Below are 26,743 nucleotides of genomic sequence, written 5' to 3'. Positions count from 1 at the left end.
TGAACACCCCAGGACTTAAGGGCCGGAGTGGCTCACTGCGCCGCTGATCCTTTTCCACAGAGAAGTTTGTAAGTGGAAGGGTTTCAAAAAGCCTCCTAATTGCACAGTTCGATAAAAACAGCTGGATGTCCTGTGGGTCTTTTGTTTCTTTTGGGAAGAAGTCTCTTTTGCGTTTCAGCAGGTTTAATTTGGTACGGTTTGGGAAGGGGCTTTTGAAGACTGCCTGGCCCCTGTCTGCAGCCGTGAGGCCCCCGGAGCTTGTATGTAAGGCCACAAGTGACACTGCCCCGGCTCTCCGAGAGCTGTGGGGCCGCAGATGGTGTGAGCCTGTTAGCTGATCTGCAAAACTCCTTTGGTGACGGCCACTCAAATGGAGAAGGGCGCTGATCTTTCTTGCCAAAGGGCCGAGAGGAGCCGCCTGTCTGTCCTGTGTCTGTCCATCCCGTTGGGCTTTACTGAGAGCTGGGTGGGAGGGAGAGGAGAGGAGGAGGTGTTAGGAAAAGACGATTTTGTTTTCTCCAAAGCTTTCTTGGCCTCTGGTTATGGCTGGGCAGCATTTCCGACTGATTAAAAGAAAGTTGGGAGGGAGAACAAAGACCAGGGAGGACTTGGCTTGAAAACATGTGGTCTGTGCTGCCACTCCTGGAAATTTCCCAGTCAGGAGGTGGGGTCCAGGGCCCCCAATGCGTGAAGATGAGACTCTGTGCCCTGGGGGTCAGCTCTGGGGCCTCTCCTGCCATACCCACAGCTCTGGCTCACACCCTGCTCCTGGACCCCGCTCCTGGCCCTGCTGAGGGACCCCAACTCAGGGCTGCATTTGCCACCCCTGCAGGTGTGTGGGGCAGGAGGAGGGGCACGCGGCTGACTCATGATCTGGTGCTGGAGGCTCCACAGGCCTTGTGAGACTAGAAATCAGTTTGCATCAGAAAAAAAAAAAGCCACGATATGCTTTGGTGGTTTTCTCATTTGTAAAATGAAGAGAACAAAAACCTACTTCTTAGGTTACCTTGAGGATTAAGAGAGAGAACCTAGGATGGTGTCTACCATGGCAGCTATATTATTATTATTTTATTTTATTTTTGAGACGGAGTTTCGCTCTTGTCATCCAGGCTGGAGTACAATGGCATGATCTCTACTCACTGCAGCCTCTGCCTCCCGGGTTCAAGCAATTCTCCTGCCTCAGCCTCCCCAGCAACTGGGATTACAGGCGCCTGCCACCACGCCTAGCTAATTTTTGTATTTTTGGTAGAGATGGGGTTTCACCGTGTTGGCCAGGCTGGTCTCGAACTCCTGACCTCTGGTGATCCACCTGCCTTGGCCTCCCAAAGTGCTGGGATTACTGGCATGAGCCACCATGCTGGCCAGCAGCTCTATTATTAATGTTAGCTATTGCCGGGTGCGGTGGCTCACGCCTGTAATCCCAGCTCCCAGGGAGGCAGAGGCGGGAGGATAGCTTGAGCCCAGGAGTTTGAGACCTGCCTGGGTAATACAGCAAGACCCCGTTCTCCACAAAAAGGGAAAAAAAAAAAAAAAAAGACCAAAAAAAAAAATGTTAGCTATTATTCCTGTTGTCCCCTTCCCTAGGAAGTGTTGGCACCAGGTGCTTTCGCAGCCCTTGGGGGCTCCCTGGAAGCTCCTTGGAGGAGATGGGGCTAGATGTGAGGGGAGCACGGGAAGAGCACAATTCTGCCAACACCCCAGAATCATTCTCCCCAAGATGCCTCTGAATGTTCTACTACTGCTGAATTTCCCAGCCAGGCGCTGAGAAGAAGGCCCCATGGGGCTACAGGACTGGCAGCTGTCAGTGCCAAAACCGTGTCGAGAAAGGTGGTGTTCTTAGCCATTCAGTCATTCATTCACAAAGGGACAGCTCAGTGCCAGACACTGCTCTGTCTTGTGGATGTGGCAGGAAAGGAGAGATACCTGGTTCCCCCCCTCGCCCCAACCCATGCAACTCACATTCCCTAGGAGATCCAGAAAAATGAACTGAGCCCTTCTGGCAGAGTCAGGGAAGACTTCCTGGAGGAAGCAGCACGCAAACTGGGAACCTGAGGAGGAAAAGGCAGTGGCTAAGTCTGTGGGTAGGGCTGGGAGGATGGGGGAAAGGGTGTTCCTGGCAGGGGAAACGGCAGGGCCAAAGACCTGGAAGGAACAGAAAACATGAGACTTACAGGGAAACCCCCTCCTTCTACCCCCTTCCAGTTCCTTCCAGTTTCACCAGTTCCTTCCAGCTCCTTCCAGTTCCACCCCCTCCTCACCACTGGGGGAGACTGTGCTGTCTAGCGACTTCTCCAGCAGCTTCCCTGACCTGGTGACACTTTAAGGCTGGGCTCTGAGCACTGGGCACCTGGGCAGGGCCGCTTTTCAGGTGAAGTTTATTAGAACAGTTCTAAGAAGGCATGTAGTTATTTTGCCAGCATATTTTATACAACAAGATTTTCCTTTTGCAGAATAGCAAATCATAACAATTTGATGAATGAATCCTTTTGTAGGCCCCATATGGTTCCAGTTTCCTTGTAATGATCTCACATGTGGCCCCATAACTAAACAGGGTGGGAAGGGGGAACCATTGTGTCAACTTCCCTGGGATCGGAGACCCCCTCAGGCTGGAGGGGAGCTCAGGGCTGGCTAAGTCATCTGCCGCAAGTCACCCAAGTCACCCAGTGAGGAGCGGGGCTGGGGCTGGGCCTAAAGCTGGGCTGTGCCCCACCTCCTTTAACCCCACAGTGGTCCTAACTAGAGGCTGGGGTGAAAGGGAGTGGGGCGCCCGTCGCCCTAGCTGCTTACAGGTTATTTGCGGGTTACTACACTGTGCGGAGCCAACATTAGAAGGGGGTTAGGAAGCTGTGTGTTGGTCCCAATTCTGAAAGTGCCTGGAGAGATCTCGATGACACCCACGAATTTTCTGCCTCTGTTTCCTTCACTGTGAGATGTGAAGGTCCTCTGGGTAATTATTATAGGTGAAATGCTTTATATTTAGTAATGAATGTCATCTTCTCAGCAGCCCTACGAAATAGGTGATCCAGTGTTGTTTTGAACCTGTTTTTATTTTTTTATTATTATTTTTGAGATGAGGTCTCACTCTGCTGGCCAGGCTAGAGGGCAGTGGTGTGATCTCGGCTCACCGCAACCTCCACCTCCTGGATTCAAACCATTCTCCTGCCTCAGCCTCCTGAGTAGCTGGGACTACAGGCATGCGCCACCACACCTGGCTAATTTTTGTATTTTTAGTAGAGATGGAGTTTCACCATGTTGGCCAGACTGGTCTCGAACTCCTGGCCTCAAGTGATCCACCCGCCTTGGCTTCCCAAAGTGTTGGGATTACAGGCGTGAGCCACCGCGCCTGGCCCTATTTTTCCTTTTGGATCCCATCACCCACTGAGTGAAAAGGTCCTGTGAGTTTTGCTACCTAGGTATGAAGCCTGGCTTCTTGTTTCGGCCTAGAACTCCTCCGTGGACCCGCACAGTGCCATTCCTGAGAGTCACTGATGCGTGTGGTGGGTTGAGGATGAAAACCCAACGCCTGTACACCCAGCGTGGTCTCCCCACAGCACAGGGACTTGCACCTTCATGCCCCACCCCTGCCCCAGTTCACCTGTGTTACTTAGCTATACCCTCACCTGCAAAGGAGGTGCTGTCATTGTCCCCCTCATCAATGGGGGGACATGGAGGCCCAGAGAGTCCAGGTAGCAAGGCCGTGAGCGCACGGCTGCTAAGTGGCAGCACCAGAATTCGAGCTTGGGCAGCTTGGCCTTGATGCCATACCCCTCACCAGCACACTGGACAGCCTCATGTATCTTTTTTTTTTTTTTTTCTGAGATGGAATCTTGCACTGTCATGGGCGCGATCTCGGCTCACTGCAACCTCCGCCTCCCAGGTTCAAGCAATCCTCCTGCCTCAGCCTCCTGAGTAGCTGGGATTACAGGCGCCCGCCATCATGCCCGGCTAATTTTTTGTATTTTTAGTAGAGACAGGGTTTCAGTATGTTGGCCAGGGTGGTCCTGACCTCGTGATCTGCCCACCTTGGCCTCCCAAAGTGCTGGGATTACAGGCGTGAGCCACCGCGCCCGGCCAGCCTCACGCACCTTTAGAAGACTTGAATCTTTAAGTGTAGTTCACAGGCGTGAGCCACCGCGCCCGGCCAGCCTCACGCACCTTTAGAAGACTTGAATCTTTAAGTCTAGTTCAGGGGGAAGCCTGTTTCCTTTGCAGTGTGATGGTGGGGTGTGTGTGAGCTTTTGAGTCAGAGCTGGATCTGAAGCCTGCCTTTGCAGAGGCCGCACGGCCTCGGGCAACTCGGTGATTCTCTCTTTGCCCCCTTTCATAGAATAGCTAGGATCACGTGAGCTCATTTGTGCATTCATTCTTTCACAGACGTTTATTGAATGACTGCTGAGGGCAGGTGTGGGGGCAGGATGCAGAATGAGACTGTCTGGCTCAGCCTCGTGGCACTAAGTACAGAGTTAATTATTTGTGCCAAGTGCTGGGAAGCTCAGGGTACAAAGAGACCATGCAAGAAAGAAAACATATATATCCCATGTACATGCGTGTGTATGTGCATATGTGTGTGCATTGGCAGTAGTTAGGGAGGACTTCCTGGAGGAAGGGACCTTTGAGCTGGTGTGGCATGAACAAGCTGGCCTGAGGAGAGCAAGTGTCCTGAGACCCTCCAGCCTGTGACGCTCCAAGTTCCAAATGCCAGGTGCGTAGGATGCATGACAGGTGGCCAGAGCGGCGAGAGGAACACCAGGGGAGATGCATCCTGGAAGCCCAGGAGGAGCAGGGTGGGATGTTGCAGAAGGATGAGGATGCCCCTCTGTGCACTGGGCTGATGTGGGAAGTTGCTGTCTGGGCCAGAGCTGCCTGGAGGGAGCTGTGGTGAAAATGGTTCTCACTTTCCCAGAGAGGTGCTTTCTGCTCCTCCTCTCTTGCTGCCTTCTCCCGGCTGCTTCACCACCCAAGACCCCTGTCATCTCTGTGACAGATGCTGGGAACAGGCTCAACAGTGGACGCAGGCAGGTCTTGTGTTGGGTATGGGGCCAGGAGCCCTAAGAGCAGGCTCCAGTTTGGCCTGCTTCCTCCTTCAGAGGCCAGGTGGTCTTGAAGAGGGAACACAAGTCTGTCCTCATCCTGGACCTATAAGGGATGCAGGGACATAGGCCAATCTGGCTGGATCCCTGCTGGCTTGCCCGGCTTGGAGGGGCAGGGCGCAGGTGGGGGTTGGGAGTAGTCGCCCAGTCCTGTTTGGTTGGAACTTTCTATCAGAGTCTCTGTGGTTGACATCTCGTTGCATTTCAGGCTTTTCGGTGCCTTGGTTCTGGACACCACGGAGGCCACTCCAACTCTTTGCTGTAGCTTTAGACAACACTATGGGGCAGATGGGGCAGGGGCATGATCCTTTTGGGTGGTGAGTCCAGGAGGCACAGGGAACAAAGCCTCAAGCTCCCATTCACTTTTCAAAACTCCTGACGCCCTCAGCTGCCTCTGAGTGTTTGAGCTTGAGCAGAGGAAATCAAGGAAATTGAGGCTGGCTTCTCATTACATGCCCTTTCTTCATCCCCAGCTATTCACGGAGCTTTGCAACTTTTAAAATATCCTCGTTTGCCCGATGAGGATATTAAAATAAAAAAATAGACACCTAATCAACCACCATCTCGTATCGTCACCACTTCATAGAGGTAGGGAACATTTTGACGCCCCGGATTTTGGAAGGACGCGGTCTCACAATAAAATTGTAGATGGAATCTGGCAGGCTTTGTAGAGGTCCCTGGGTCCTGCTTTGATTTCACCCTATTTTGTTGCAACCCAGTGGAAATTGTGTCAGAGCAGTGTCTGTACACGGGGTGGGATTTGGGAAGCCTGCTCTTAACTGCAGGCCAAATCCTCCATTCCTCCATTCACCCTCTATCTCCAGAACTTTTCATATTCCCAAACTCCATTCAGTTTGTCAATGAAAACACTGAGGCCCGGACTTGCTCCAGGTGGGAAAACTCTCAACCGTGACATCAGAAGCAGATTCCAGGCCTCCGGGTTCCCAGCCCCCAGTCTCCCCTCTGTGACAGTCTGCATGGTCAGCAACCTGGGTATTAAGATCCTAGTGGCTCAAGGGCTGCCGGGAATGGGATCAGACATTGCCCAAAGCTTCTGCGATGTTTACAGCTAGCAGGCTGATGTTCTGGAAGCTTCCACCCAAGGAATGGTACAGAATCTCTCCGAGCATCTGTATTCTTAGAAAGAGCACGTGGCCATATCCTTCCCAGGCATCCAGGGCATGGTCCCTGCAGGCCATGTGACCTGTGTTTCTCTGCATGCCTTGGAACCTGCATGCCACTGATTTATACCATAATCTTGATGGATGCTTAACTCACCTGAAAAAAATGTAGTTTTAGCAGCTGTCCCAGGCAACAAACGGTATCTGAGGCCTGTGAACTGAGCCATCTCCATCCAGTTACTCTGGCAGGCGTGTCTCTCACCTGAAGAGAGGTGGTGGACGTGGTGGCGTGGGGGCCATCGGGCACCGTGTCAGCCTGGAGGAGTGCGTGGTTCCTTTGGAAAAGAATGTTCTCCCAATCCTGGCGCGATAGCTTTTCCCTTTGTTTAATTGTGAAGCTTCTCTTTTTTCTTGTGGTCAGTGCGCTGATGTAAGCACTTTTCCTGGATTATCTCATCAGTCTTCCCCCATGCTTTTTTTTTTTGAGACAGACTTTCGCTCTTGTTGCCCAGGCTGGAGTGCAATGGCACGATCTCAGCTCACTGCAACCTCAGCCTCCCGAGTAGCTGGGATTACAGGCATACGTCACCACGCCTGGCTCATTTTGTATTTTTAGTAGAGACGGGGTTTCTCCATGTTGGTCAGGCTGGTCTCAAACTCCCAACCTCAGGTGATCCTCCTGCCTCCTCTGGATCTGGAGTTTGCAGCTCACTGCAACCTCTGCCTCCCGGGTTCAAGTGATTCTCCTGCCTCAGCCTCACGAGTAGCTGCTGGGATTATAGGCATGAGCCACCGTGCCTGGCTTTTTTTTTTTTTTTTGAGACGGAGTCCCGCTCTATCGCCGGGGCTGGAGTGCAGTGGCCAGATCTCAGCTCACTGCAAGCTCCGCCTCCCGGGTTCCCACCATTCTCCTGCCTTAGCTTCCGGAGTAGCTGGGACTACAGGCGCCCGCCACCTTGCCCGGCTAGATTTTTGTTTTTTTTTTAGTAGAGACGGGGTTTCACCGTGTTAGCCAGGATGGTCTCGATCTCCTGACCTCGTGATCCGCCCGTCTCGGCCTCCCAAAGTGCTGGGATTTCAGGCGCCCGCCACCATGCTCAGCTAATTTTTGTATTTTTAGTGGAGACAGCGTTTCACTCTATTGGCCAGGCTGGTCTTGAACTTCTGGCCTCAAGTGATGACTGTCCACTTCGGCCTCCCAAAGCGCTGGGATTACACGCGTGAGCCAGCGCTCCCGGCTTCCCCCATTTTTACAGATGAAGGAAATGAGGCGCCCTGAGTCTTAGTAAGGGAGGGAGCCAGATTCAAGGCTGAGCAGTTTTAACCTGCAGTGTTGCCTTCCCTGGGAACATTTGAGTTGAAGGTTAACAAGATTTTGAGAGAGTTTGCTCTTGGTTTATATCTAATATTATGCTTTGGATCTAACTCACGGGGTCAGATGCAGGGTCAGATTGAGACTGGTTGATGGAAACTCCTCAGAAACAACAGGAAATGGTCTGGGAGAGAAGATTCCAGGTTCCCTGAGGCCCTGCTTCTCTCTTGAGCCCCCACAGCCCAGCGTGGAGTTTCCAGCGAGTGCCTGTTCGGCTTGGGTGGGTGTCCAGTGTGGGACTGGTCAGAGGTAATGTTTGGATATCAGCTGCTCACAGCTGTTGGTGGTCGGGGATAGAAGAAGCAGGCGTGGCTTTGTTCGGCCAACATTACCCTCCTGACTCACAGTGTTCCAGGGCTGCTCGGGTGCCCTAGGGTTTGTGTACAAATGGCCTTGACTTTACACCCTTCTGAAGGTGGGGGTCTGACTGATTAGGCAGTTGGTTGGATGCTGTCGACCCCTGCAGAACTCTTGGTACCCGTGAGGCGTGGAGTTGGCGTGGGGGATCTTTTAGCCCCAGTCCCCTTTTTGCCCCCGCCCCAGCCTGGCTGAGGGTCCTGGGCAGGCACTGAGAAGGCACCACATGGGGTAGCACTTGATGAGCAGGTGGGTAGGAGAGTGAGGTGGGAGGTGCCTCCGCGGGTCTCAGATGGTCCCCAGCCTGTGTGATGGGGCAGTGAAGCTCAGAATATTCACAGGTGGCCCGATCCCCAGGTAAATGAGCAACTGGAAGTACCTGCAGGGATGCTGGAGGCACAGCCAGGGTGGGGCTGGACCTCAAGCCCTTCCCCACCCTCATCTCCCCACCCTCACAGGACACACTGGGTAGCTAAGATCCTCAGGGTGTTCTTTTGTTTTTAGGTTTTTTGTTTGTTTTGAGACGGGGTCTCCCCCTGTCCCCCAGGCTGGAGTGCAGTGGTGCAATCATGGCCCACTGCAACCTTGAACTCCTGGGCTCAAGCCATCCTCCCACCTCCGCCTTCCAAAGTGCTGGGATCATAGGCCTGAGCCACCATGCCTGGCCTTTTGTTGTTCTTTTAAAGTTGTTAAGATATCTTTATTTTGGTTGCAAAGTTGCAATCTGTTTTTTACTGAACATTTTAAGTCTCATTTGAAGTTTCATAGCTTGCCATGTAAACCATTGCATACATGGTCAAACTGCTGTACAGAACATTCTGAAATACAGTCTATTAAATTAATTCACTTGACACTGTTCAGATTACTGCATGAAAACAACATTGATTGAAGAAGGCAAGTAAGTCAATGGACAAAACATCTGATTGCTTTCATAATGCAGGATGTTACAAGATGGCCAACAAGCACTAAATTATTTTGCTTAAGAAATGTACTTTTTATTGTGGTAAAACATGCGTCACATAGGATGTGCCATTTTAACCATTTCCTTTTTTTTTTTTTTTTTTTTTTTGAGACAGTCTCACTCTGTCGCCCAGGCTGGAGTGCAGTGGCATAATCCCTGCTCACTGTAACATTTAACTCCCAGGTTCCAGTGATTCTCCTGTCTCTCAGCCTCCTGAGTAGCTGGGATTGCAAGCGCACCCCACCAAACCTGGCTAATTGTAGCTGGGATTACAGGCGTGAGCCACTGCACCCGTCCCATTTTAACCATTTCTAAGTGTACGGTCCAATGGTATTAAACACAGTCACATTATTGTACAGTCATCACCACTCTCCATCTCCAGAACTTTTCATATTGCCAAACTGTTAAATACTAACTCACCGTCCTCCCTCCCCCAGCCTTTGGCACCCATCCTTCTACTTCCTGTCTTTGACAGATTCCATACAGATTTAACTCCTTTAGGGACCTCATAGGTACTCTTGTCCTGGGTCACTGTACCTACCTTACTGGCCTTTCTTGATTTTCATAACCAGAGTAAAGCTTGTTTATTTTATTTTGTGATGGAGTCTTGCTCTGTTACCCAGGTTGGAGTGCAGTGGTGTGATCTTGGCTCACTGAAACCTCTGCTTCCCAGGTTCAAGTGATTCTTCTGCCTCATCCTCCTAAGTAGCTGGGACTAGAGGCGTGCACCACCATGCCTGGCTAATTTGTGTATTTTTAGTAGAGACAGGATTTCACCATGTTGGTCAGGCTGGTCTCGAACTCCTGACCTCATGATCCGCCCACCTCAACCTGTTGGGATTACAGGCGTGAGCCACCGCACCCGGCCAAGCTTGTTTATTTAAAAGGGGACAGAGGCTGGGCGCGGTGGCTTAAGCCTGTCATCCCAGCACTTTGGGAGGCCGAGACGGGCGGATCACGAGGTCAGGAGATCAAGACCATCCTGGCTAACACTGTGAAACCCCGTCTCTACTGAAAAATACAAAAAACTAGCCGGGCGAGGTGGCGGGCGCCTGTAGTCCCAGCTACTCGGGAGGCTAAGGCAGGAGAATGGCGGTAAACCCGGGAGGCGGAGCTTGCAGTGAGCTGAGATGCGGCCACTGCACTCTAGCCCGGGCCACAGAGCGAGACTCCGTCTCAAAAAAATAAAAAATAAAAAATAAAAGGGGACAGAGACAACTTTTTTTCCTTTCTAATCAGAATGTGTCTTGGAAAGGATATGTCTGAGGGATGGGAGTGGGGTCAGTTTTGTGCTTCAGGGAACCTCTTCCCGCCCTGTCCCAAGGTAAGCTTGTAAAGAGGTCAGTGCCCTTGTTTTGGAACACAAGTTAATGACACATTTTTTCTTGTGTGGGCTACACACATCTTTAACCTGCTGCAGATAGTACTTTTGTTGGCATCTGGACCATGATGCCAGGCCTCTCTTCTCCCTGAAGCTCAGTTTTCCTCCAATGGTTGGGAGGTAACCAGTGCTGAGCCCACCAGGGAAATCGAGGCATATCTCCAAGGCTAAGAAATGCAGTTCTGTAGCCTAAGCCACTCCCCAGTCCCCAGCTCATCCCTGGCTTTTGCCGAAATTCTAACGAGCCCCGTATTTTGTGTGGGTGGGCTCTAACCCCTAAGGATTTTCCTGGGGGTCACTGCCTCCATCCCCTGGGATGATGGAGGAGGAGGAGGCTTGTTTGTGGGGGCAGAGGATCCTGCCCCAGCAGCCTTTGCATGTCAAGAGTGGTCTTGCTGATGGGGCCCCTTCCCCTGGCTCTGTTTAACTGGTGCTTACTGAGCCATGATGTGTGTGCTGGGCATGGGCAGGTGTGACATGGACAGTGAGAGGAGGAAGACACCATCCCTGGCCCCCAAAGGAGGTTTTAATTCAGGAGGAGCAAGAAATAACAGTGTTGGAGGCTGCCAGGACTGAGCCTGATGCCAGAACCCAGGGCCCAGGACCCGTGGGCGAGAGCAGTGGGCAGGAGGGCGTGGAGGCCTCCAGTGTCCACTGAGCCCTGTGAGGAGCTGGCCACACACTGGTTTGTGGTGGGTGCAGCACAGCCTGGGTGGGAACAGGTGACTTGACGCTTTTCAGCTTCCTCTGTTCTTAATTCCATTTGGAGCCCAGGCAGGATGATAGCAGAATGAATGGAAGGGGTGGAGGGGTGAGAGCCGGTGAGTGAGAGGGGCCTTGTCTGTAGGCCCATGTGGGTCAGGGCCTGGCAGTTGATTGGTGAGTGTTACAGTGAGGATGATCGTCCACTTCTCAGGCCCCCTCCCCATGCCTCTGCCTTGTCACCATCCAGCCTGGCCATGGTCCCTGCTTGGCTCTTCATGGACTCTCTGATGGGGCTGTGCAGGAGCTCTCCCTTGGCTAATGCTGGGGTGAGCTCAGCCCCCTTGGGCGCAGCCCCCAGACGGCTCTGCTTTGCAGAGTTCCAGCTCTGGGGCTGCTCAGAACATGGGGGCTAACTTCCGAGTTTCCGGAAAACCGAAGGACTTCACATTTGATTTTCATTGTCCTGCTGAGATTAAGGTTCAACGTGCCCAGGCTCCCCAGCAGGAAGCATTTCCAAACCGCTTCTGCAGCTCTGGGTGCAGAATTCCCAGGGCCATGGGAGCCTGCCTTCCCATGTGTTTTCCTTTCTCAGAGTCGGAAGGAGGCTCTAGGGCCGCAGCTCACCCGTGGGGGAGTCCGCACACCAGCACCCGGCTGTGTCTTCCCCATTTCTTATGAGCAGCGATAAGTCAGTCCCCTTCCATGGTTTAATCCTCCAGCCAGCTTACAGAGAGCTTTCTGTGTGCTTGGAACTTGATAAAGTGCATCCCTCTTCTCTGCAACCCTGGGAAGATAGTGCAAGCCCCGTTTTCCCCCTGGGGAAGCTGTGGTTCAGAGAGACGATGCCGCCTGCCCAGGGTTAGAGAGCAAGAGAGTGCTGGAGCCAAAGGCTGTTTGGCTCCAAAGCTTACACTCTTTCCACTCAGCTCTGTGGCTGCCACGTGCTGGCATGGATGCCGGGGGTATACAAGGACAGGAGACAGAGCCTGCCCTCAAGACATTTGTGGCTATGAGTGTAGGGCAGGCAGGCAGGGTGCCGGAGGATGGAGAGACATTCTCCAGGCACAGGGTGATGTGGGAGCAGAGGGGCACCTGAGCCATGCCGGGGCGGGGAGGCCAGGAGAAGGTGACAGGGCATGGGAGGTGGGCTAGGACAGGAGACAGGCTGCAGAAGACACAAGGGTGAAACTGCAGGCGGGGGGCTGAGTGGGCCTGGCCAGAGAAGGGGTGAAGGGAGTGTGGGGACAGACATGGGAACTGGGCTTGTCTGCAGAAGGGATGGAGGGGGTGGGGACAGATGGGAACTGGGCTTGGCTGCACAGGGGAAAGCAGCCTCGCTGTCAGGCCACATGACTGGATCATACCGTGTTCATCCAGGAGTGCAGCACGGCCTGTCTCATCTGTAACAGATAAGGTCATTGGCTTAGTGAGTGCTTTTGCTTTTCTTAATGAATTACAGCAAGAATGAATGAATGAATGAATGGAAACATTCAAGGTTATCCCCATGATAACATGGCTGTCACTCCTGATGACTTTTACTTTGGTGCTGGGAGGCCTGCAACTCCAGACAATTTGACATTATCTCTGGCTTCTGGTGAAACTCACGTTCCATCGTTGGAGAGGGGACACCTGAGGTGGGAGATGGGCTGAGTGATCAGGCTGCTGGAAACTGTTGGGCTTTGCTGTGGGATGGACCTTCACCCTTACCCACACCACTGCAGGACTCTTCCTGCCAGCCTGGGGGAGCTGGGTGAGAGTAAGAAGGGTGGGTCTACTGTGCACTGCAGAAAGTAGCTCTGAGTTTCCTGGAAGCCCTGGAGAAAAGGGAAAGCCCAGAAGTTGTCACTAGGGGACATGGTTCTAGGTGAGACCCCCTCCTCCTGGCCATGTGGAATAGCCTGGCTGAGCTCCAGCTCATTTGTGCACTGACCCTATCCATTCTGGAATGTTTCTGGAAGTTTCTCCTCCTCCCCTGCTGAGATCAGGATGGAGCATCTGAAGGCCGCATAGTCTAGAAGTGCTTACAGTGGTGGAGGACCGATAGGGTGGTTTAGCAAGGTGCTGCCTCCCCCAGCAGACAGCAGCCTCCCTCTGGACCACCCCGAGGGCCCAGCCTGGAAGGAGAATGCGTTCAGGCAGAGCACCCACAGTTGTATGTACGGAAACGGAAATGCTGCCAAGCCCAGTGGGATTTACCCTCTAGGGTCTGGAAAGCCATTAGGAAGGAAAAGTGGTGCTTCTTAAAGCCCAGTTTTGTAACGTCCTGCCGAGAGGTGACCTTCTGCCCAGCAGCTGAGGCTGTCGGTGCTAATGCTTTCTGGCATTTGAGTCCTTTAGACTGAGGGCCAAGTATGTGGGCACCTGGCACCCGGCTGCTCCTCCCTCGGGGCACAGTGGGGTCGTCTCCTTTCCGTGAGCTGAGGGGCTGGGAGGGTGCCCATTGGGGCTGTAGCCTGGGCTGGGGCATGGGGCACAAGGGCCTGTGCGCCCAGCTCATTTGGGCTGTGGTCTGGCTCTGAGGGTGTGGGCCGGCTGCTTGGTGTGTGACCCTTTCATCTGCCCTTTTTGTGAGTGGGAGATAAGATGGCCAGACTGCTGTTACTCCTGAACTTGTGCTCTCTGCTTTGCCAGTCCTGTCCTCACCAGTCTTCTCACAGGTCCCTTTTTCTGTAGAAGAGGGGGTCTTGTGGTAAGTCAAGGGCAGAAACCATCACCAGCCTTGGTTTCCTCATCTGTAGCTTGAGGCTTGTGTCCCGGCTCCTGCCCCTTTGCTCCCAAGATTAAAGGAGAAAACACAGATGTGGGTCACAGAAGCTGGTTTAGAATTGGTGGTTTTTAGGCTGGGTGCGGTGGCTCACGCCTGTAATCCCAGCACTTTGGGAGGCCAAGGCGGGCGGATCACCCAAGGTCAGGAGTTCGAGACCAGCCTGGCCAACATGGTGAAACCCCATCTCTACTAAAAATACAAGAAATTAGCCGGGTGTGGTGGTGGGCGCCTGTAATCCCAGCTACTCAGGAGACTGAGGCAGGAGAATCACTTGAACCTAGGAGGTGGAGATTGCAGTGAGCTAAGATCGCGCCACTGCAGTCCAGCCTGGGCGAGAGACTCTCACTTGACTCAGCTCATTGCATTTTGAGCCCCCTCCCTGTTTGCAGTCTCTCCTCTGGAAAGAGTCCTGTCGGCTGTTCCCTGACCTGCTGGGCTGGGTGGGCCGGCAGCGTGGTCCTGCCTCTGTCAGCAGGGGCTTTCTTGCCCGCTGGACTGTGAAGGCAGGGACCCCGTCTGGACAGGGGCGGCATCAGCATCTCCAGCGTGTGACTGGAGCAGGGATCATGTGTGCTTGGATCTCAGGGGCTGAGCCGCAGCCCTGTCCAAGTTGGATTCAGACAGGGGAGGATTCAGGCCTTTCTTCTAGGAAGGGATGGGGTGTGGGCTCCCAGCTGGGGCCCGATGGAGTTTTCAGTATTGGTTTGCAGAGTGACTAAGGGATGTGCCCCCAGCCTGATGCTGTAGATAGAAGGACGTGCATGTCCCAGTAGTGCACCTGGGAGGGGCCCTCCGCCCGTTGAGTGGTGAGCCACCTCTCAGCTTGTTCTCTTCCCTGCACAGTGGATGCGGATGTCCTCCTGGAGGCCTGCTGTGCAGATGGACACCGAATGGCCACTCATCAGAAGGACTGCTCGCTGCCATATGCCACGGAATCCAAAGAATGCAGGTACGTTTGCCAGTGGCCACTGTTTGACTGGAACAGTGTTCCTTTAGAGGAAAGCGGGGGAGGAAAGGACAGTGTGTGCCAGACCTCTCGGGAGAGGTTGGACACCCAGGCCCGGATCCATCCGGGCTGCGGGTGCTGCAGTGGGTGACTCCTGCCTCCCTCCTGGCACCGGCCTGGTACCAGGCTTTGACTAACCTCTCCTGTGCCACTCTGTGATTGTCGGGGTATCTGTCTCCTTCACTGGGTTGGGAGCAAGAAGATCTGGACTTGCAGCTGCTTTGCCACAGCTGGGTAGCTGTGGGCAAGTCAGTTTTCTCTTTTAAAAAAAGGGGGGACAGTTGTGGGGGAGCAGAGGAGATGATGTGACTAAAGAGCCTTGTGAACGGAAACACGGAGCACCTACAGACCCCCAAAATGCCGGTGAGCCGGCACGGAGTGAAGTGTTTCTCCAGCCGGTTTTTCACCTTCTGCACTAACCGACATCTGGATCGACTGTTTTTAGTCTTCTCTCCCTACATTGACTCCAGCTCTCTGAAAATTCTGAGACCACGTAAGCTTAGAATAAATGATGAGAGGCCGGGCACGGTGGCTCACGCCTGTAATCCCAGCACTTTGGGTGGCCGAGGTGGGTGGGTCACCTGAGGTCAGGAGTTCGAGACCAGCCTGGCCAACACGGTGAAACCCCGTCTCTACTAAAAATACAAAAAAATTAGACAGGCGTGGGTGGTGGATGCCTGTCATCCCAGCTACTTGGAAGGCTGAGGCCAGAGAATCGCTTGAACCTGGGAGGCGGAGGTTGCAGTGAGCTAAGATTGCTCCACTGCACTTCAGTCTGGGCAACAAGAGCGAAACTCTATCTCAAAAAAAAAAAAAAAAGAATAAATGATGAGATTAGGTCATGCTGATCATCATCATAAAAATAATAGTGATGGCTCAAGCCTGTAATCCCAGCACTTTGGGAGGCCGAGACGGGCGGATCACGAGGTCAGGAGATCGAGACCATCCTGGCTAACACAGTGAAACCCCGTCTCTACTAAAAATACAAAAAAAACTAGCTGGGCAAGGTGGCGGGCGCCTGTAGTCCCAGCTACTCGGGAGGCTGAGGCAGGAGAATGGCGTAAACCCGGGAGGCGGAGCTTGCAGTGAGCTGAGATCCGGCCACTGCACTCCAGCCCGGGCGACAGAGCAAGACTCCGTCTCAAAAAAAAAAAAAAGAAAAAAATAATAATAATAGTGAAAACCCCAGCAGGCGTCTGGAGCACCTACTTTATGTGGAGCCTTTGACGTACATTATCTCATTGAACTTTGTTATGAACCCCATTTGACAGAGCAGGAGACCAGGCTTTCCCCAGGTGTCCAGCCGGTAAGCAATGATGTGCGGATCTGAACTCAGGGTACGTGTCTGGGAGGCGAGGGTGTGGAAGCAGCCAGCATTTGCCATCCATTTGTTTTCTCTGCCTCAAGTTCGAGTCTAAGCGGGCGTGATGCTTGGAGCCAGGGGCGCGGGGTGGAGAGATGTCACGGAAAGAATGTACGGGGACGGCTCGCCGGCCTCATCCCGGAGATTTGCGTTTGTGCTGGGGTGTGCATGGGCTGCTGCCTTCCAGCGTGATGAAGAACATAGATCCTGATGAAGGAAATTCTTGAAAAGTCAAAAGCATTATAGAGCAAACAAAGGAAAACAGGAAACTCGCGTGGCTTGAATTGACTGGGAGACCATGCAGTCAGGATTTATGGGACATCTGATGAGTGGGAGCCGTGATCCTGGCGTGCAGCGGGTGCAGGAAGTGCTGGAAGTGTCATGGGGCCGCTGGCTGGCCTTTCTGCAGTGAGGCTGGATGATGAGCACTGAGCATTCTGTGTACCGTCTGCATAGACAGCAGCCAGCCTGGCCCTGGGAAGGACTAGGGCTGGGGAGGTGGACCAGCCTGGGTGGGTTTCTGGCTGGGTGACCTGAGCCAGCTCAAAGGCACCATGATACCTCCTTTTCGGGGTTATAATGATCAGAGATCACCTGGACACGGTGGCTCACCCCTGTAATCCCATCTCTTTGGGAGACCAAAGCGGGTGGATCACCTGATGTCAGGAATTCCACACCAGCCTGACCAACACGGTGAAACCCCGTCTCTACTAAAAATACAAAAATTAGCTGGGCGTGGTGGCGAGCACCTGTAATCCCAGCTACTCGGGATACTGAGGCAGGAGAATCACTTGAACCCGGGAGGCGGAGGTTGCAGTGAGCTGAGACCGTTCATTTTACTCCAGCCTGGGTGACAAGAGTGAGATTCCATGCCCCCACCACCAAAAGAAAAAAATCAGAGATCACCTATGAAACCAGCACCACAAAGCCAGACTGTGGCAGTGTATTGGTTTTCCAGGACTGCCAGAGCAGAGTACAAGAGGCAGAGCGGCTCAACCGCTGGCTCCTCGTAGTTCCGGAGGCCCGAAGCCTGAGACTGAGGTGTCGGCAGCGTGGGTTCCTCCTGAGGCCCTTCTCCTGGGCCTGTAGATGCCCTCTTCTCCCTTTGTCCTCACACGGCCTTCCCTCTGTGTGTGTCTGTGTCCTACTCACCGCTTCCTCGAAGGACACCAGTCCTTTTGGATTAGAGCCGGCCCTAACGACCTCATTTAACGGTATCACCCATTTAAAGTCCCTGTCTCCAAAGAGAGTCACATTCTGAGATACTGGGGGTTAGGACTTCACCAGATGGATTTGGGAAGACACAGTTTAGCCCACAATAGGGAGCCACTGTTACTAATACTTACTGAAATAAAAGAAAATGAGGCATCAGCCCGTGTAACCCCTCTATGTGCAGACAGAGAAACTGAGGCCACAGATTCAGCAACTTTCTGGGCCTTGCTTGTGAATGGGGATTTTAGTTACTATCAAATGTATTCTGACTTCTACTCACCAATGTCTTTGATAAATTTTGGAGTTACCGTTTTTCTTTTTTTTGTGAAACAGAGTCTCTCTCTGTCACCCAGGCTGGAGTGCAGTATGTCGATCTTGGCTCACTGCAACCTCTGCCTCCTGGGTTCAAGTGAGTCTCCTGCCTCAGCCTCTTGTGTATCTGAGATTACAGGCACGCACTACCACACCAGGCTAATTTTTGTATTTTTAGTAGAAACAGAGTTTCACCGTGTTGGCCAGGCTGGTCTCAAACTCCTGATCTCAGGTGATCCTCCTACCTCGGCCTCCTAAAGTGCTGGGATTATGGGCGTGAGCCACCGCACCCAGCCAATTTTGGGGTTATCTTTAATCTCCTTTGGGTCCCAGAGGACAAACACATTGCCTTCTTGTAAATTTTAAACATACATTAGATTTCCTGAAATGTAAGAAATACCATCAGAATGGCTGAGAGGGCATTCCTTCTCTCTTTAAGTGCGGGTGCAAGTCCAGACTCCTGGGTATCGTGAGCTTCCATATGACAGTGTCCCTGAAACGTGGCTTAATGCCTAGGACCCCACTCAAAGGTCACCAGATGCAAGTGACTGGCCCGTTGACTCATCCAGTGGACACACAGACCAGGGGCCACATACCTGTCCTAGGCTGCCCCTCCAGTGAGCCACTGAGCCACCCTGCTCTGCCTGCGTCACTGCCCTGTGGCCCCAGGTGCTGTCTGCTGCCCTCCAGCCCTTCCTGCGTGCTTCCCCTTTACCCTGTTCTCATTGGGGTCCAAACCTCATGCAGCCTGTGCCAATCAGAGGCCGAGCCTGGATTCCAGCTCACAGTGAGACGGAGCCCACGTACGGGTTCAGCAGGCAGGCACTGATGTGGCTGTGGGGGTCCCCGGGTGAGCAGGACCCTGCCCCAGCTTCCCCAACCCGGGGAGGTCAGAGCTCCTATCTGGGTGAGGCAAGGGCTCTGGTTGCGGGGCGTGGCCAGCAGTGCAGTGATGCTAATGAAGGGACCTTCTAATGAGTTTTGTACAGATTATCATTTTTAGTTAAGGCAGGGAAGGGATAGGGCAGATCAGAAATCAAATCTGATTTACAAGAATCCTCTTAATAGTGATATTTAAAAGATGCAAGAAACAGGGGTCACTGACACCTGGTTTGTCTGTTGTGTTAGCCAGTTCTTTTTTTTTTTTTTTTTGAGATGGAGTCTGGCCCTGTCGCGCAGGCTGGGGTGCAGTGGCGCAATCTCAGCTTCCTGCAACCTCCGCCTCCTGTGTTCAAGCGATCCTCCTGCCTCAGCCTCCCGAGTAGCTGGGATTACAGGCGCCCACCACCACACCCAGCTGATTTTCGTATTTTCAGTAGAGATGGGGTTTCACCATGTTGGCCAGGCTGGTCTCAAACTCCTGGCCTCAAGTGATCTGACGCCTCGGCCTCCCAAAGTGCTGAGATTACAGGTGCGAGCCACTGCGCCCAGCCGAGTTCTCTACTTTTGAAGTGGCGTCCTGTGAGGCTCACCAGCTGAAGTAAAATCAGTTTTTGTTCATTCAACAAATCTGTATCAGCTCTTGATGCTCAGGAAGAGGCAGGATGAAAGCCAGGGGCAGGAGAGCCCAGGCCAGCCCTCCTGGGCAAGAGTCAAGGGTGTGAGGCCCTGAGGGTCCGCGGGGCCCAAAGGAGGGGTTGTCAGCTCCCCGAGTGGGTGAGAGGCTCAGAGAGGACTGCGGGGAGAGGCCGACCTCTCTGCAACCATGGGCTCTGGCCAAGCAGGGGTTAAGCAGCCTGCAGCTCCAACAAGGACACGTTTGGGGTGGTCAGAAGATGGCAGCTTTGATGTTTTCCCATCATGTATCATCTTGACTCTAGGTCTCCACCGAGGCCCGACATTCCTTGGGATCCAGATCTAAATCCACCTAAAACCTTGGATTAGGTGAAACCCACATGCCCTTCAGCGTCTTTTGGAGGAATTTGAACACACCCAGTGAAACCTAAAGCAGGTCCCAAGCTGACATTTTCCAGCCCAGCGTTTCTCTAACCCCTTCTTTATCTTGCAAATCTCACTGAGGGCCTGCTAGGTGCCAGGCTCCGTTCTGGTGAGTGGGGATAAATCGGTGAACGAAATATGCAAAGTCCCCTGACCTCGTGTAGGTGGCATTCTACAGGGGATGCAGAATGCGAAGGAAGTAATAAGTCAGTCTGATGGTTTGCAGGAAGGCAGGATGTGCTGTGAGGGAAACAGGGAGGGACGGGGCTTCTGCATGGCGGGTTTACGATTTTAGAGCTGTGGGGTTGGCCTCACTGTGCCAGGACCTGAATGGGGCAAGGGAGTGGGCAGTATGGAAAGTGGGAAGAGCATCCCAGGCTGAGGGAACGGCCCAGAGGAGAGGGTGTGCAGGTGCTGGGCAGCACAGCAAGGGGATCAGGGTGGCTGGAGTGGAGCCAGCAAGAGCCAGTCCCAAGGAGAAAGCACCAGATACAAGGGTAACCAGGTGGCTGAGGGGGCCGTGAGATAGAGGCCAGGAGGATTGGGGGTGAGCCTGAGGCAGCTGGACACCCTGAGGTGCCTGGGACACTTGATTGCTTCCACCTTTTGGGTGTTGCAAATAATATTGCTGTGAGGCCGGGCGCAATGGCTCACGCCTATAATCCCAGCACTTTGGGAGGCTGGGGTGGGCAGATCACTTGAGGTCAGGAGTTTGAGACCATTCTGGCCAACATGGCAATATCTCATCTCTACTAAAAATATAAGAAGTTAGCTGGGCATGGTGGTGGGCGCCTGTAATCCCAGCTACTCGTGAGGCTGAGGCAGGAGAATCACTAGAACCCAGTAAGCGGAGGTTGCAGTGAGCCCAGATGGCAACATTGTACTCCAGCCTGGGCCACAAAGCAAGACTCCATCTCAAAAACAAAGCAAAGCAAAACAAAACCCAACAACAAACTGCTGTGAACATGGGTGTGCAAGTATCGGTTTGAAACCCTGCTTCCGTTCTTTGGATATATACCCAGAAATGGAATTGCTGGGTCCTGTGATTTTTCTATTTTTAATTTTGTGAGGAACCGTGCTTCACAGCATCTGCCCCTTTTCCATTCCCACCAGCAATGCGCACGGGTTCCAATGTCTCCACATCCTCACCAACACTTGTGATTTTCTGGCCAGCCAATATTTTTTGAATGGATGCATGCATGTCTGGTGGCTCGCTCTGGCAGTTTCGTGAAATGCCTGTTATTTGCAAATCCACCGAAAGCATGAGTGAAACGTGGGCTAGCTCAGCTGGGTAATCCCATCCCGGAGCCTGAAGGCAGTTTTGGAGACACACGGGCAGCCGGGTGCAGACCTCCACTCCCCCAGGGAAGGTTGGAGGAAGGTGCACTGGCGTCTGCCATTTTTGTGCAGAGGTGACCTGGCTGGCAGTGCAGGGAAGCTGGGGAGGCCCCCACCCTCTCTCCTGGAGGCACGGGTTGGGTGACTCTCCGGTGACACACTCCTCTCCTGCCCATTGCCTTTGGAGCCCGCCCACACCAGCCCCTAGCTGTCACAGCCTCGTGGTTGTGTCAGAGAAGCTGATTTTGGCAGGTCGAGGACCTCTCCCCAGAGCCCTGGCACCGCTGGGAGGCGTGGGCTGTGCAGCTAGGTGCCATTGCAGCCCCCATCCCTCCCTCTGGGGCCTTGGGCAGGCTACCCCACAGGACTCTCAGAAGCTGTTTGCTCTGAGCCTGGAAGATGGGATGAGCACTGAGAAGAGTTCGACCTGATAAAGGGATGGAAGGCCAGGCCCAGAGTCAGCCCCCCGCCACTTTTTGGTTTTCAAATCAGCAGGCACATTTTGTGGGTGAAGCCTAGTGCTCAGAGGAGTGACATGGCCACTCTGGTGACAAAACTGGGCCTCCTGACTCTGACTCTAGACCCATGCTGCATTCTGTCTTTCTTTTTTTTTTTTTAAAGAGGCCAGGCATGGTGGCTCACGCCTGTAATCCCAACACTTTGGGAGGCTGAGGTGGGTGAATCACCTGAGGTCAGGAGTTCCAGACCAGCCTGGCCAACATAGTGAAACCCCATCTCTACAAAAATACAAAAATTAGCCAGGTGTGGTGGCACATGCCTGTAGTCCCAGCTACTGGGGAGACTGAGGCAGGAGAATCGCTTGAACCCGAGAGGAAGAGGCTGCAGTGAGCTGAGATCACACTACTACGCTCCAGCCTGGGCGACAGAGCGAGACTCCATCTCAAAAAAAAAAATGAGAAAGAAAGAAAAAAACAGGGTCTTACCAGGTTGCCCAGACTGGTCTCAAACTCCTGGGCTCAATTGGTCTTCCCACCTCATCCTGTCAATGCGCTGGCGTTACAAGTGTGAACCACTGTGCCCGGCCAAGCCTTTCTAACTAAATGCTAATTGAGCTCCTTCTGTGTGACACTGGGGCGCTGTGTGTTTCTCTCTCTGTGTCTGTGGGAGCAGGGAAGGGAAGGGGAGGCTTGAAGGTGAGAGCACCCCCACCCCCGAGGACCTTGTGCCCCGGGCCCCCTGCCCACAGAGCCTTGGCCCAGCCCACCCCTCACCCACAGGATGGTGCAGGAGCAGTGCTGCCACAGCCAGCTGGAGGAGCTGCACTGTGCCACGGGCATCAGCCTGGCCAATGAGCAGGACCACTGTGCCGCGCCCCATGGTGACAACGCCAGCCTGGAGGCCACGTTTGTGAAGGTGAGAGCCGAAGACCGTGTGGGGTCGCTGCCCGTCCCCACTAGTCGGCAGACCCAGGCCCTCCCAGCCGAGCGACACTGTCCGTCAGCGCTCCCTGCCTCAGGCCACCTTTCTTTGTGAGCAGCTGGGTGTAGGGGCAGGAGGGAGGTGGAAAACCCCAGTATTTCTCCCCCTCCCCTGTAGCCGTAAACCCCGGAGGACACCTGGGGCCGAGCCTCCCACGAGGCGGTGGGGGTGAAGTGATCTGGCCTTGCCCTGAGAACTGCCTGTCTCCAGGCTTTGGGCAGACGCGGAAGTCAAAGCAGGGCTTCTCTTGGGCTTTCAGAATGTTCTTCTCAGTTCGGGGTAGGCACCCTCACCTACCCAGGAGACTCTCAGGCTTCTCTACCCACAGACTAGTCAGGGTCCAGAGGTCAAAATGGGCCCTCACTAAGACCTCTGATAAGATCTGGCCTCTATAACCACCCTAGAAGAGGAAACTGAGGTTCAGAGAGGCCCATCCTCCAAAATGGCCTCTCTGCAGTCCTGTCAGGGACCCAGACAGGATCCTACCCTGAAGGTAAGCTGTGAATAAATGGCATAGTCCTCTTCCCTGAGTGCTCCTAGGACCCTACGTGCTAGCAGGTCACTTAAGACCGCTATGGCCATGGAAGGGCTGCGTCTTTGCAAGAGGTGGAAAGGTGCCAGATAGCATTGCCGGTCTGAACACTGGCAGTAAACCCAAGGTGTCCAGGCCATCCCTCCCTTACCACCCAGCCAGCAAGGAGAACAAACCCCGCCAGGAGGAACTTGGGCCTGGAGGAGCCCGGGTTTAGAAACTGGGCTCCTGTTGGAGGCGCCAGATGACGAAAATACATTCCCTGGAAGAAGCTTCCCGTTCCTACTTAGGAAGGTGTTGGAATAATTTTAAGAAACAAGAATCTGAATGAAGTCTGGATTCCAGGAGGGGGTGTGGGAGCTCCTTTGTGGGGATTCTCCACATAGACTGGGCTGTGGAGGGCCTCTGTGTAGAGGAATTGGGGGTCCCAAGCCCCCTGCCCACCTTGGCCTGTGTGGGCTTTCACAGGGCAGGGCTCTGGCACAGGAGGGAGCTGGGTGGGGTGAGGGTGGGAGTGCCTGGGAACCAGGACTTTGGACGTTTAATGACTGCCCCCACCCCCGGCACCCAATGCAGGGCTGGGCCTTGCGGATGCCGTCTGTCCGGCGCACAGCTGTGCCCATGTCCCCAGACTTGAGAGGTGTGTAAAAAGCACAGAACATTCTAGCAGGAATGGGAACAGATCGCTTTGACAGATGAGCGATTTGTGTTTCCGGGAAGGATTACTCACACCCCAAAAGATGGACGAGGTCACTGATGCTCCCTACACTTTCTGGCAGCAGAGGGCGTAGGATAAGCAGCCTGGAAGACACATCAACACCACGTAACTGAGGCAAACACCTCCCGGCTCCTGCTGGGGACTGTTTGGAAAGTTCTGTGCTCCTGCTTAGGATAACCACTTAATAAAGACTGAAGCAGGGCTTTTCATGTGTCAGGGCAAATGTTGCTTCTGGGACTCAGGTGTGAGGCCACGGGGACTTGGAAGTAACTGTGGGGACCTGGGTCCGGGTGGCAGACAGCCACCCTGTCCTTTGACCTTGCTTGATGACTCGTCTTGAAGTTGCTGTGCTTTCAAAGGCACGATGCAGTTCCTGCTGCCTGAACCCCCCTAACTCAAAATCGGAAAGGCAAGATGAATGCGTGTCATTCTTTCAGGCATGGTAGAGAAACCTCAGACCATGCAAAAGGAACAGAACTTTGGAGCTTGTGCACGGTGCTATAAGAAGCTCCCTCCTGCTGGAGGTGTGTGAGCAGAACCAGGTGGTTGCTGGGCAGGGCAGGGATGTTGAGGGGTGCAATTGCGTGTTGGGGTGGAGAGGGGAGGTGGATGCCAGGCCCTTTAAGGTTCCTTTCAAAACTGGGGCCTAGATGGTTTGGGGTAGGGGGATGGGCTTGCTTTGCTATTTGTTGCTGACATTTAGGAGTGGTATCTAAGCCAGACTTGGGTCATCACTCTCCAGGTTGTGTGGACAAGGCTCAGAGAGGCATCCCTGAGGCCTCTCATGGGCCCCGCTGGGCTGTCTGCCCCGCTCCTCCATCTGGGATCTCCACCTGTGTTTGCAGAGGTGCTGCCATTGCTGTCTGCTAGGGAGGGCGGCCCAGGCCCAGGGCCAGAGCTGCGAGTACAGCCTCATGGTCGGCTACCAGTGTGGACAGGTCTTTCGAGCGTGCTGTGTCAAGAGCCAGGAGACCGGAGACTTGGATGTCAGGGGCCTCCAAGAAACAGGTAATTTTCTCTCTTCCTTCCCTTGTGGGCAGTGTATTGAGGTTCTCCAGGATATGCATATAGAGCGAGATTGGAGAGAGAGATATTTTAAGGACTTGGCTCATGTGATTGTGGTGTCTGGCAAGTCCAAAATCTGCAGTGCAGGCCTGCAGGCTGGAGCCCTAGGGAAGGAGGGGCATTGCAGCTGGAGTTCAAAGGCAGTGTGCTGGCAGAATGCTGCCTTCCCCGGGGGAGGCCAGTCTGAAGGCCTTCTGTTGATTGGGTGAGGCCCATCCACGGTATGAAGATGATCTGCTTTTCTCAGCGTCAACAGACTTATATATTAATCTCTTCTGTTTTTTTTGAGACAGAGTCTTGCTCTGTCACCCAGGCTGGAGTACAGTGCAGTGGTGTGATCTCGGCTCACTGCAACTTCCACCTCCTGGGTTCAAGTGATTCTTGTGCCTCGGCCTCCCAAGTAGCTGGGATTACAGGTGCGCACCACCACACCTGGCTAATTTTTGCATTTTTAGTAGGGGCGGGGTTTCACCATGTTGGCCAAGTTGATCTGGAACTCCTGACCTCAGGTGATCCACCTGCCTTGACCTCGCAAAGTGCTAGGATTACAGGTGTGAGCCATTGTGCCTGGCCAATATTAATCTCTAAAAAATACCTTCACAGCAGTGTCCAGGCCAGTGTTTGACTAAACATTTGGGGACCATACCACAGCCAAATTGACACTTAAAATGAACCATTACAGGTAACATGTGCGTCCATGTCACCATTGCCTTAACCCAGCATGGACTGACTCCAGTCGTCAGAGCCATTGTGTTTGTGACCTTATCTGAGAGCTGCCGTCCTGGAGTGACGCTGCGTGCTTGGAGTCCAGGATCAGACAGATCCGTGCTCCCATCCCGGTCCTAATATGCACCTCGGTCCCCTCATCTGGGAAGTGGGGATAGTTGGAGTCCTACTTCATCAGATACTGGGAGGATGGAGTGTGAGATTAGGTATCAAGGGTTGAGTGCAGCACCTGGCCCCATAAGCGTCTGCCCTCACTATCTCCCCTTGTCCCCTCAGCTGTCCGGGGCAGCGTGGGTGGCTGGCCTTGCTCTCACTTTTTGGGTGAGGGTCTGATGCTCAAGATCACACGGTCAACATGTGGAGGAGGGAGACCCTGGCTTTCCACCTCCTGGCCAGTGCCTTCTCCATCTGGAGCTGATGACGTATGAACGAGCAGCTGGGGGCCATCGCTGGCTAATAGCTGGCTATGCTCTGTCCAATCATAGACACTTACTCAGCAAAGGGGCATGTGACCCCAAGAGCAGCTTCAAGATCACTCTCAGCTGTGTGACCCCAGTTCTGTGTCCTCGCCCTGCATTTCTGTGTGGTTCAGTTACAGGGTTCAGGAGACTTCGTGGCTGTCTAGTAGTCTCTTACACTTATGCCATGGTTTCGTGCTGTAACAGAATTAACCTGAAAGGAGGCAGGACTCCGCTTGGGCCAAGCCTGCTGTGTGGTTTTCAGCCCATTCCCTCTTCTCTCTGAGTTTTTCCCCCACTCTCTTACGAAATAAAGAGGCGCAAGCCAGGTACGGTGGCTCACGCCTGTAATCCCAGCACTTTGGGAGGCTGAGGTGGGCGAATCACCTGAGGTCAGGAGTTCGAGACCAGCCTAGCCAACATGGATAAACCCTGTCTCTACTAAAAGTACTAATTTTGTAAAAATACAAAAATTAGCTGGGCGTGGTGGCGGGCACCTGTAATCCCTGCTACTTGGGAGGCTGAGGCAGGGAGAATCACTTGAACCCGGGAGGCGGAGGTTGCAATGAGCCAAGATGGCACCATTGCATTCCAGCCTGGGTGACAGAGCGAGACTCAGTCTCAAAAAAATAAATAAATCAATACAATAAAATAAATAAAGCAGTGGGGCGGTGCCTGAAGGGGTGAAAGGGAAGAACTCTCAGACCTGTAGTCTCTAAGTCAAGCTGATGGCTGTAGGATCCCAGGTGACGCAGGGAAGCTTTCACTTCTTGTTCTTAGCTTTTCAAGTCTAGGCTGTCGGGTCCCGGGTCACAGGGGACCCGGGTCACCCGGGACCCATCTTTCACTTCTTGTTCTTAGCTTTTCAAGTCCAGGGCCCC

The 26,743-nt window shown here is 53.5% G+C and overlaps 1 protein-coding gene across 2 annotated transcripts in view; it reads left to right on the top strand.

Annotated features, from left to right (window-relative positions):
* The window catches only part of FBLN1 (fibulin 1), a 98,781-nt gene that overhangs the window by 1,892 nt on the left and 70,146 nt on the right, over positions 1 to 26,743 (top strand). For both annotated transcript variants that reach the window (XM_033233608.1, XM_033233609.1), the window contains exons 2-4: positions 14,598 to 14,703; positions 22,162 to 22,297; positions 24,459 to 24,621. In XM_033233608.1, the coding sequence (XP_033089499.1) occupies positions 14,598 to 14,703; positions 22,162 to 22,297; positions 24,459 to 24,621 (405 nt within the window). The remainder of the gene's footprint in view (positions 1 to 14,597; positions 14,704 to 22,161; positions 22,298 to 24,458; positions 24,622 to 26,743) is intronic.

The sequence above is a fragment of the Trachypithecus francoisi genome, unplaced genomic scaffold, assembly GCF_009764315.1.
Source record: "Trachypithecus francoisi isolate TF-2019V2 unplaced genomic scaffold, Tfra_2.0 Lachesis_group14, whole genome shotgun sequence".
Taxonomy (NCBI): domain Eukaryota; kingdom Metazoa; phylum Chordata; class Mammalia; order Primates; family Cercopithecidae; genus Trachypithecus; species Trachypithecus francoisi.
The sequence above is the reverse complement of the archived record's forward strand: the minus strand, read 5'-3'. Positions and strand labels throughout refer to the sequence as shown.